Source organism: Chrysemys picta, chromosome 2, assembly GCF_011386835.1.
Source record: "Chrysemys picta bellii isolate R12L10 chromosome 2, ASM1138683v2, whole genome shotgun sequence".
Lineage (NCBI taxonomy): Eukaryota > Metazoa > Chordata > Testudines > Emydidae > Chrysemys > Chrysemys picta.
In genome coordinates, this window is record NC_088792.1 from 84250397 (window position 1) to 84262871 (window position 12475).

The 12475-nt window shown below is 41.5% G+C and overlaps 1 protein-coding gene across 3 annotated transcripts in view; it reads right to left on the reverse strand.

Annotated features, from left to right (window-relative positions):
* SACM1L (SAC1 like phosphatidylinositide phosphatase) overlaps positions 1–12475 on the reverse strand; it is a 55654-nt gene that overhangs the window by 8568 nt on the left and 34611 nt on the right. For all 3 annotated transcript variants that reach the window (XM_005278608.5, XM_065587101.1, XM_065587102.1), the window contains 6 exons: positions 8498–8599; positions 7691–7776; positions 7409–7495; positions 6800–6868; positions 6627–6706; positions 3047–3145 (listed from right to left, as the gene is read on the reverse strand). In XM_005278608.5, coding sequence (XP_005278665.1) covers positions 3047–3145; positions 6627–6706; positions 6800–6868; positions 7409–7495; positions 7691–7776; positions 8498–8599 — 523 coding nt within the window. The remainder of the gene's footprint in view (positions 1–3046; positions 3146–6626; positions 6707–6799; positions 6869–7408; positions 7496–7690; positions 7777–8497; positions 8600–12475) is intronic.

Below are 12475 nucleotides of genomic sequence, written 5' to 3' on the forward strand. Positions count from 1 at the left end.
TTATTGCATAAAGTAAAAGACTCCTTAGCCCAGGAAATAAACAGGCACTGCAAGTCTGCTTGTCTGCTAAGCAGACACTGATTCCTAAAGACTGGAACTACTGCACTTCACTCCCGTGCAGGGCACCAGATATCACTGCTGGTTTTCAGCCTCAAATTGCTCCCTCAAGGCATCCGTAATCCTTGCAGCCCCATGCTGGGCCCTGTAATAGCCCGGCTCTCTGGCTGTGCAAATTCAGCCTCCAGGTGTTGAACCTCGGAGGGCCATGCCTGAGTGAAGCTTTCACCCTTCCCTTCACAAATATTATGGCAGGCACAGCACGCGGATATAACCGCGGGGATGCTGTTTTCGGCCAAGTCCAGCTTCCCATACAGAGATCGCCAGCGGCCCTTTAAACGGCCAAAGGCACACTGCACAGTCATTCGGCACCGGCTCAGCCTGTAGTTGAACCGTTCCTTGCTGCTGTCAAGGCTCCCTGTGTAGGGTTTCATGAGCCACGGCATTAATCTCCAAGGATCACAATGGGCATTTCAACTTCCCCTACCGTGATCTTCTGCTCTGGGAAAAAAGTCCCAGCCTGCATCTTCCTGAAGAGCCAAGTGTTCCAAAAGATGCGTGCGTCATACACCTTTCCGGGCCAGCCTGTGTTAATGTCAGTGAAACGCCCATGGTGATCCACAAGAGCCTGGAGAACCATAGAGAAATACCCCTTCCAATTAACGTACTCGGATCCTAGGTGGGGTGGTGCCAGAATAGGAATGTGCATCCTATCTATCGCCCCTCCAGTTAGGGAACCCCATTTGTGCAAAGCCATCCACTATTTCCTGCACATTACCCAGAGTCACGGTTCTTCTGAGTAGGATGCGATTAATGGCCTTGCAAACTTGCATCAACACGATTCCAACGGTCGACTTTCCCACTCCAAACTGGTTTGCGATCGACCGGTAGCTGTCTGGAGTTGCCAGCTTCCAGATTGCAATAGCCACCCGCTTCTCCACTGGCAGGGCAGCTCTCAATCTCGTGTCCTTGCGACGCAGGGTGGGGGCGAGCTCCTCACACAGCCCCATGAAAGTGGCTTTTCTCATCCGAAAGTTCTGCAGCCACTGCTCGTCATCCCAGACTTCCATGACGATGTGATCCCACCACTCTGTGCTTGTTTCCCGAACCCAAAAGCAGCGTTCCACGGTGCTGAGCATGTCCGTGAATGCCACAAGCAATTTCGTGTCGTACGCGTTACGCGGCTCGATAGCATCGTCAGACTCCTCACCCTCACTCTGGATCTTAAGGAATAGTTCGACAGCCAAACAGGACGTGCTGGCAAGACTCATCAGCATACGCCTCAGCAGTTCGGACTCCATTTCCCGCAGACAGATCATGCTGCACAGAAACCGTTGAAAGATGGTGCCAAAGGTGGACAGAAACAAAGGGATTTCTGGGATGTGAAGCGATGCATCACGGGGCATTGGGACAGGACCCAGAATCCCTCGCACCCACACCCCCTTCCCACAACCCACGGCGCCAGAATGGGAAAAGGTGCTCTGTGGGATAGCTGCCCATAATGCACCGCTCCCAATAGCGCTGCAATTGCCGCAAATGTGGCCACGACAATGCGCTGGCAGCTGTCAGTGTGGACAGACTGCAGCGCTTTCCCTACTCAGCTGCACGAAGTCAGGTTTAACTTACAGCGCTGTACATCTGCAAGTGTAGCCAAGGCCTTTGTCTCAGGCCTGCAGAATCTGATTTTCAAGAGAGCCCAAACTCTCCAGCTCCCTAGTGTTAGCCACACTTTGAGGACTCCTCATAAAACAAATCAAATAACTTTGTTTAATGCCTTATTTTGAGAGACATCAGTTCCATCCCTTTATTTAAAGAAAGCTGATTGGTTTTGGCATGTGCCTACATAGTTCACTACGTGCTACAGTGTATTATTAGTTTTAAGACATTTCTCAGTTACTCATTCTAGGGTTGAGAATCCTATATAGCTGGTATTTTAAAGATAAAATTACTTGTTCATTCTGCTTCTTTGAAGGGTTCACAGGATTCTTATCTGTTCACCTCCTCTCAGATTTTATGGGCTGCTCTTTTTCAGGTTCTTATTTCCTCAAGAGCGTGTTTGGTTTGTACTATCCCTACAGAGTGAGGGATTTATGTCAGCCTACATCAATGGTTCAAGCTTTCATTCATAAATGGAACTGGCAGAGGTTTCAGTGGGCTGTTCCTCACATTACAGGGGAAGACAACCATGTGTGTGGAAATGGGGGTTTAGCCCTCAAAACACTAGATATAGGAGTTCCTGGTCTGCCTCATGCTGTAGACTGGAGATCCAAACGGTGACGATGATATCTTCAAAGAAGCAGAACTACAAGGTAAATAGTTTTCCCTTCATAACCTGTAAATCTATGAGCGGTGAATAATAAAATAAAAACTAATGCATTAAGCAACAACTGTTCACATAGATTATACAAATTCATTTCGTATATGAAATAACTTTACTGGGGGAAAGGATATTAAATCAAGTTGGACGTTTGCTACTTTTTTGTGAATCCAAAAAAAATTTAATCAGGAAGGGTTGGTGTCTGGTTGCTCACATATGGCATTAATACTGCAAGTGAAATTACCACACTGAAAACAGATAAGCAGTTGTGCTTGGTAATTTCTCATTCATATGTAATAGGCAGACTTGTATTTACCCCTCATCCCTTCACCAAAAGAAGCAAATTTAATTCTCCTTCACAGCTTAGTTGGCTGCAACTACTCACAGAACCAAAACCATGGTGAGCGATTGCATTATAAACCACATTAAGGCCTCTACTTTGCTGCTGAGCAGGAGTGAGAGATCACACAAGATATCTGCACACTCCACCCTGTAATCTTTATCTCATTTGCATATGCATCTTCCACTCAAGGCCATAGAATCCATATGAGAAAGTTATCTACTTTTGAGGATATAGATTCTGCTCTATGGATCTGCTGGGCATCTAACAATCTATCACTTAATAGTAGCCACCACAAGATGTCCACATAGTGCTATAGAGAGAGAAATTACCTAAACTCATCCTGTTGTTCTGCAAGTTGATCCATCAGGAGCTGGAGTCGGTCCCACCTCATTCGACTGCATTCTTTATGGAAGTCAAATGCTATATATCTATTCAGAGACAAGCACATCTGATCAAATAAATTCACGGCACTCTTCACTGATGTGAAGAGATCACAGTAAAGTTGTATTTTTAAAAAGGTAATTTTTCGATTGATAAATATTGAAGTGCAGAGAAATGATCTCCTTCAGATGAAGATTTGCCAACATCAGCCAAAATTTAAGACAATTCTTTAAAACTGGGTTCTATAAATATCGGACATGTTTCCTGCTTTTCTGTCCTCTTCTGAAATGCCACCTTGCACATTTTAAGGATGCAAATTTCTGCACTCCTTTAGATCAGGGGTTCTCAAACTTTTTCTTTCGGAGACCCTCCCAACATGCTATAAAAACTCCACGGCCCACCTGTGGCACAACTGGTTTTCTGCATATAAAAGCCAGGGCCTGTGTTGGGGGGTAACAAGCAGGGCAATTGCCTGGGACCACAGGGGCACCTGTGAAGCTAAGCTGCTCAAGCTTTGGCTTCAGCCCCAGGTGGTGGGACTCAAGGCCTCGGGCTTCAGCTTTCTGCCCTGGGCCCCAGCGAGTCTAATGCTGGCCCTGCTTGGCAGACCCCCTGAAACCTGCTCATGGCCCCCTCAGGGGGCCCTGGACCCCTGGTTGAGAACCACTGCTTTAGATGATCCTACCACTCTGGAAGCAGGATAAGGAAGCACATGTTCACTAATATTTTACAAAATCACTTCTGTCTAATTATCTTTTTCCCAAAAGGGTGCAGGGAAGTGGGTTTCATGCCTCAGTTGGAGTCTTAAGGAAAGGCTTCTCTTTCCCGCCGCCATCTCCTAATGTAACTCCATCTGGAACCCATCAATGCCCTTCTCATTAAAAGGGATACGTGTATGTGAGGAGGTGCAACATTCTCTCCTCCTCCCACCAAACATTGCCATGGCAACACATTCATGCTTTGTGGACTAGGATATCAACCTGGAATGGGAATCATGGCTTGGATCTTCTGCAGTAGACCAGTGCAGTTACTGAGTAGTTATAGTTTTTAATTGTTAATTCTATTTTGATAAAGGATCACCTGTGAATAGCAGGGATTGAATCAGTCATCAGTTCCTATTTACTGTTTATATAGTACCATAAATGTGCATGGCAACTTAACTAAAAAGACATGGTTCCTGTCCTGAAGTGCTTACAATCCAAGTGTACGTTTACCATATTTACAAGACAACATGGGGAAGGAAGGATGGGCAGGTGGACCTGCATTTGCTTTTTTCTAAGCCACTTTCTGCTTTGTATGTAGTTATATAAATACCATTTGTAGCTTTTTAATTTCCTGAAACAGAGGCAAAGAGGTGGAGCTAGCATATAATGTACAAAGGAATGGATGGGCGATGAGACAGGATGATGGAAGGAGTATGGGAACGTTAGAAAAGGAGAGAGACAGAAACAGGACAAAAGCAGGTGGGCCACGATGAGAAAAGTTTGGCAAAATTCAGTAAACTGGCAGTAAGAGGTCAAATATCAAATAGCAGCAAGCACTAGCAAACACCCCACCCCACCCCACCCCCGGGAAAAAAAAAAAAAAAAACCACCACCACCAGCAACAACCAGTTAATGGCAACAGGGTGCTCATTTCCAAATAGGAAATTAAAAACAATAGTGTCATGCAGCGATAAGAGTTTAGAATCTATACAAAGAGGAGACCAAACAAGGGCAGAGAAATTAAACAAGTTCAGGCTGCAAAAGTATACCTTTGCTGTAGACAACAGGAGTGGGGTTACCAGATAGCAACTGTGAAAAAACGGGACAGGAGGAGGGGTGTAATAGGCACCTATATAAGAAAGCTCCAAAAAACAGGACTGTCCCTTTAAAAACGGGACATCTGGTCACCCTAAACAGGAGTAAGATTCTTGGAGGAGGGGACTGTTTTTTTTTTTTTTTTTTTTAATTAAAGTCTCTTCTAGATGGTTTGTGCAGGACTGGAGGTGGCATTCATAAATTGTGAATGATTACTGATGGCAGGTAAATGCCATGCAAAGCAATTAAAGTAGCAAAATGCTATATTTTGCTAAAAATAGGACTGTTACCATTCATTTTTTAAATGTTAACATCTGCAGAACTTTCAACTGAGGGGGAAAAAAACAGGCAAGAGATAGGATTTTACACTTCAGTTTCTGCAAAACAGCTTTTAGTTCCACAAAAAGTAGTGCAAAGAATCCCACAAGTCATTTATCTCAAAGAAGTAATAACCAATACTAGCTTTGAAAACTGAATAGAAACTCTCCATTGGAAGTGCTCTTAAAGACATGTCCTCCTCTTCACAAATCAACATGTATGACTAAATATGCAAATCTACAGCAAAACTACTGCAACTGCTGGAAGGGGCAGAGGGCAGCAAGGCGCAGACAAATGTGAAGTATCAGAGGGGTAGCGGTGTTAGTCTGGATCTGTAAAAAGCAACAAAGTTCTGTGGCACCTTATAGACTAACAGATGTATTGGAGCATAAGCTTTCGTGGGTGAATACCCACTTCGTCAGACGCACGTGAGTGATCTAATTCCCCGTCCTTCTGTAAGAGCCTTGTAAAATGATGATCAATCGATGGGAAATAACTAAAAATTCGATGCAAATGTATGCTATACAAGATTAACTGCATTCAAGGCTAAATTTTGCCCTTAAATGTACATGTGCAGTTTCTACATAAGTCATTAAGAATTATGCATTCATGCTAGAGGGCAGGATTTGGCCCCTAAACTTGTTAGGGACTCCTGACACCAACAAATGTCTAAGTCCCTTGCAGGAGAATCTCTGGGGTGAAAATAATAAAAAATTTAAGATTTGTGGAAAATCCATATTATTCTCTCCATATTTAAGAACAGGGTTAAAGAAAGCAAGTCAATAAGTGAAGATTACTATTTTAAAATGATGAATCACCATCGTTAAACTGTACATGCACCTGCAACTTCTGCAATCATGAACATTTAATAATAATTTATTTGCTTTCCACACTCCTGTGGCCCATATGCTCCATTTAGGCTGCACACCTAATGACCTTGTCTTGGTGTCTTTTTTCCATGTGACTTCACACCTGGAACCCCTTGGTCTGCAATGCCTCACCTCTTTCATCCTGGAAGCACATTTCTTCCATTAAATCAATAAACACTCATCTGCCCTTCAAAGAAACAAGCAGAACTTTTAAGACACACTAGCCAAAACTATGTGCTCTTATTACTGAAACCCTCATCCTCCCTTCGTTTTATGCTGCTGTCCTGTCTCTCAATTCCCTTTACATGCACCCCATGCCTATCATTTCCAGTTGGATTGCAAACTCTTCTGGCAGGGACCATGTCCTTTTCCAGCAGTGCAGTATCAATGTGTATTCAAAAAAAAAATGCAATTCTCATACAAGTTAGCTTATCTTATAAAGGTCCCATGACCAATTTGATGACACTTTACATTTAGGTTTGTTAAAGGAGCCAGAGATGTACAATATACACATATGTATCATAATTTCAGTTCACATGTACCTGACCATGCCATTTCCCAAGCTGTTTACCATTTTTGCAAATGTTTGTTCAAGAGGCTTCTCTGAGCCCTTCTGGTTAACCTGTGAAAAATGAAATGGTAATACCAAATCATTCAAATTTGTTTAAAAAGGAGAGGCAAACAATTTAACTAAGCAGAATAATTAAAGGCATACCAAATTAACAATCATTTGTTTTCCATAGCTAATTATCTGAGAGTCAAAATGTCTTTGGAAGCCATCCATCTAGAAAACAAAGGAGAAAAAAGTGACATCACAGGTCTTTAGAGATGCATAGGTCTGTAATTTACTAAAATTGCTACATTACAAGAATCCCTTAATGTAACAGCACAAGTCATTTTCTGGATGAGAATGTGGTGCTCAAATGAGGCAAATATCTGCACTCCGCTCTGCCAATGCGCCTCAGCTCTCATCTGCAACAGTCTTGGGCTTCTCTTGTATAAACTACTAGTTGTGCCAAATAGTGCAGTGGTTTTTATCACTATACACAAATGAGAACCAGGAAGAGACTACTGCACTCATTTATACTTATGACCTCATTCAAGCTTTGAGCCAAAGACTCCATGGGTAAAAAGGCTAGTACACTGGCCCAAGTCTCTTGCTACTTCAACTTTAAAGGTAATGTTTGACTTTACTTTTAAGAACAGATTTAAACAGCAGACTGTATGTTAATGAGGAGCAGCCATGTTAAGTTTATTACTACATTATATCCATGCAAACACTGAATTCCATTTTACCCCCACACATCCAAGGAAACACACATACATGATTTACTACTTTGCTGATCTGTGGCTTTGGCTTATACTTGAGGTTTGGTCTCTGTGACCAGAAAAAAGGAATTGATCCACGCGTCTGGAAAACAAAAGAAACAAACAAATGACAAATGCAATTTCATGTTCTTGTTCGTTACACCTTCCTGACATCTATATTTTAACTTGTTTTTTCTTGTTAAATGTAAAATCAGGTTTTGGACAGACAAGAAAATAAGACTTGCCAGCTGAACTTAAGCTAGTCACGCAATCCATTCTGATAAGCCACTGAATTTACCTGGACAAACGAAGCTTTGCTCCCATTGTAATGTACAATTTGTTCTGTTTCAACAAAATTAGCTGCATGTCCTTCTGAATCAATACCTGAGTTAGAAAAAACAGAATCCAGTTCACACCGGCCACAAACAATTGCTTTAGATTTGAATTGGGGTCTCATTTTTCAGTTAGTAAGATGAAACAATACAGAATAGCCAGAAGATAAGTGAAATCTGTGGCCTTGTAGATCAAAGCCTGAAGTCAAGAAAAAGCAGATTGCTACATAACAGACAGCCAAGGACCCTATGCCAAAGAAACACACCTGAAAATTGTGTGTGTGTGTGTGTGTGTGTGTGTGTGTGCGCGCGCGCGCTTAAATTTTCTTTTCCTGCACATGAGAAATGTTTTCTTGTGAAGTTCTTTATTGGTTTGAAAATTTTATGTAAAGTATTTTGCTGAAGTAAATACCACCATAAACAGCTTATTTATAGTAATAATAATCAGTATTGTCAAGTGTTTCATTTAAAACGATCATTTTAAATTTTTGGACTAAACATAAATCAAAATGCCTCAAGGACCAATAAATGAGGTTTGCCGTTTAATAGATGCATCTGCATATGAAACTGCAGTTTTGTGCTCAAGGTTGTTTTTCTGTCCAGTTATTACACTGAAGTAAAATATTTGGCACAACAATCACATCAAGTTGTGACAGAATGGAACAAAACAGTAACGTAAGTGGTTAAATACTTATGACATTTGAAAATAAGAAATTAACGCGTTACAGATATGTTGACCGTTCCAACAGTGGTTCCATTGTTCGTCATCCTACCTCTCACATAATAACGTACACCAGCTCTGAAACAGCTTCTTCTAGAGATAAGCAGCCAGTCAAAATACTTTCCATTTATGGAACAAGAGTGCATAGCTATAACTGGTAAACATGTTAAGGAACACACAATTTTGCAACGTTTACTATGGTATTTTTAAATAAAAGGGAACAGGCACAGACATATGGCCAAATGACTAAATAAATACAAAGAATTTTTGTATTTCATTCATTGATGTGTAGGTATGTGTATAAATATACTGTTATCCCTATGTCAAGTTATTTATTATATTTAACTTCAGAGTCAACAGCCTAATACTAAAATCAGTATGTGCATGACAGAGGAAGTTTTAAGGGATGCCAACTAACTAAAAAAAATATGAAGCGATTATAAATAGGAGAAAATGGGATATGAAGAGATTTGAGACTGGTCTCAAAGATTCTTCAGTTAAATTAAATTAAAAAGTTGACACATCTAATGATAAAACATTTTAAATCTATTAAAAACCCATGAACACAAATAACCGTCACATTTGAAAGAAATATGTCAATACTATCAGCATCATATGTATGATCTCAGGCCCTGGCCAAAAAAAAAAAAAAAAAAAAAAGGCCTGAACTTGGAAAATAATTTCAGACTGCAGACCAAGCACCTTCTGAAATGTGTTATCCTTTTCTAAAAGTAGTTTTTCCCACCTTCTGCAACCAGAATTAGAAGAGAAGCTTTCAAACCTGATCATGATCTCTCATAATATGTGCATCTCCTGGAGCACCATGGCAGGACAACATTACATTGTCAATAGGCCAAATTTGTCCTTAGATGTACACAGCCCCTACTGAAATCTTAAAGGGGAGCTGTTTATACAGACACTTCTGTTCTCTTAATTAAGCCCTACACATCACTTTGGTATCAGATTCTAGTCCTTACTGTTAGGGGATAGTTGCTAAGGACTGGCAATTTAACTTAGGAATCCAGTTCTGTCAAGGTCCTAACTACTTTCAGTTGATGTTAGATAATTCAGCATCAAACTAATATCAGAAAGCAGCACTCCTCATGTACTGCAGCAGGATGCCGAACACAGATTCATACTACCCTCTATTGCCAGCATGATAGAACTACAACTTTAAAGGACAAGACTAACAGGCTTTGTTTTAATATAGGCATGCTGTCCTGTCCCTCTGCTCTGGTCTTTTGAGCAGCCAATATGTTAACCATCTTACTATTTGCTAAGGTCTGCAAGGCAAGTTTTATTCCAATAAAAAAAGAAATCAATTTTCTGGGTTTTTATTCAAGCATAAAAAATTGTAATTCTTAAAAATACAGCTGATTACTTACATATACACATTTCAGCTCACAAATTTCATCTCACCAAGTGTTTTTCCCCACAAAAATCCTGTGCAGGAAACCCACTTTGTTGGGTAACTGCACATTAGGCCGATACTACAGATTTCATTTACAGTTGTGCCAGCACTCTTTGTAAAAAATCCCAACAACTAGTTCAAGTTTGGTTAAGAGAATATACAAACAGATCCTCTGCCACCCAAAATGCCCTCAATAAAGAGTTCCTAGAGAGGGATCTAAAAAGGTCTAAAATTAGACATAGAACCACATACACAAACTCTTAAAATCCTTGTAGATCCAGAGATCACCTCAAATATATCAGGGCTTGGATTTTATTCAGCAGGAAATAAAAGCAGTAGCTCTAAAGTTGGCTGTTTATCAACACTGCCATAAACCTACGATCGTAGGCTCAATCGATCTCCTAGGATGGACTTTTTGGGTAATTAGACATATTCCCCATCTCTCCACTCTTCATCTCTCTTGAATCAAGGTAAGATCGATACCAGAGGAGTTTTATAAAAATGAGAAAGTTACTTACCTTATAGTAACTGCAGGTTCTTCAAGATGTGTGGGCCCTATCAGTATTCCACTGTGCATACACATGCTCCATGTACCTAGAGTGGGAGAATTCTTGAAAGCGGTGTCTGTTGGTCTCTGCATGTGCCCTTGCTCTCCTCATGCCTCTGACTGAGGAGCTGAAGGATGAAGATGACTGACCACCTCTCCAATTCCTTCTCTACCACAAATCCAAGACTGATCCAAAGCAAAGGGGAAGGAGGGTGGGTAGACAGAAACTACATATCTTGAAGAACCTCATCACTATAAGGTAACTTTTCTTCTTCGAGTGCTGGTCCTTATGTGTATTCCACTGGGGATTATTGACAAGCAGTACTCAAGTAAGAGGAGGGTGTGAGGATGCTATTGCTTGTGCTCTTGTAGTGTGCCCTTCCCCTCCTATGAGTGGGAGGAAGATGAGACAACCAATCAGAGTAAGATACCGTCCAAGGTCCATTTAGAGATCCACTGTGAGGATATAGTCTGACCTGAGACTCTTTCCGCTATGACGATAAACACTTGGAAATTTTCTGATTGGCTTTGGCTGGGTCTGTGAGCAGGATGAATGTCCACATGGAAGTACGCATTCTTGATATTGAGAGCTGTAAATCCCATACCATTTTCAGGATGGGATTGTAGATGCCAGTATGACCATGTGAAATTTCAGTTTGCAAATATACCAGTTGAGATGGTAGAGATCGAGGATGGGTCTCCAGCCACCCTTCTTTTTGGGTACTAGGAAATATATCAAATAAACACCCTCTCCTTGGAGTTGAAGAGACACCCGCTCTACCACTCCTCGCTGTAGGCGGGACTCTACTTCTTGTTTGACAATCTCTGTGAAAATGACCCCTGAAAAGAGGCAGCAATGGGGTTTTGGAGGGCAGGGAGGTAAATTTGATCGCCTAGCCAGAATGGATGATGTTTAACACCCACTTGGCCATTGTTATTGCACTCCACTTTTGGAAAAAGAATGGTAGGTGATCCCCAAAGGATGTGTGGAACTCGGCAGATGGTGGCATCACTCACTGGTCTGCAGCTTTGAAGTCCCATCAAAAATATCATTTAGACAGGGCTGGGGTTGGGATGATGTTGCTGCTGCAGAAGGTGCAGGGAAATGGGACATCTGAACCTTTTGCCTCTTTCGGGGTAGCTCATAAAACAACCAATAGTAAAATTGTTGAGCCATCTGTCTAGGCTTGTATGATTGCCTGTGGAATTCTCTCTTCAGGGCAGATGTATATATTCCCTGGGAGTGGGAATATATACAGCTTTAGAATGTTTAAGGACTTATTTGTCTTTTGGTTAAAAAGATGAGTTTTGTCGAAGGGCAGGTGTTCTGGACCTCCCTGGGAAGCCCCAAAGTGCAAAGCCATTATTCACAAAGCATCACGATCGCACTTGCTATTGAACTTGAAGATGAATCTGCTGCATCTACTGCTGATTGAAGAGTGGTCCTGGCAACCAACTTACCTTCCTAAATGAGAGCCTGGAATAAAGCTCTATCTTGTAAGGGCACATGGCAGACCAACGGACACCGCTTTCAAGAATTCTCTGACTGAGTGCTTACAGTGCATGCATACACACAGTGGAATACACACAAGGACGAGCACTCAAAGAAGAAAAACAGGATTTGCCAGATCAGTGGTATAACCAATTTAGTACTTGCTTCTAGTAGGCTACCACCCACAATGCAGTTATTCAGTCCATAGAAGGCTGAAAAAAATTCCTTCTTATCCATGGAAGGAATCACTAGATCCTAAAATATAAGGGAGCTTACTGGAATGGGGAGTTTTCTAATACTAAGTAAACCATGTTCTCAATTGTTTTTAGTTTATAACACTGTCTTTTGTTAATCTCTAAGACTCCCTATGGTTGATTAACTACAGGGCTATAGTCAGAGAGCCCATCCTTGGTTGATGACTGTGCACTCTTATCTTATGTAATAACTCACATGGAAACTTGCTGTGGGCCACCTTCCAAGTGAGCACAGGGAAAGATATACTTCCTTATTTCATGCAGGCTTACTGGGGGGTAGGAAGAAGAGAGCCTGGGGTAGAAATCTAGAACAGCACTGGACACCA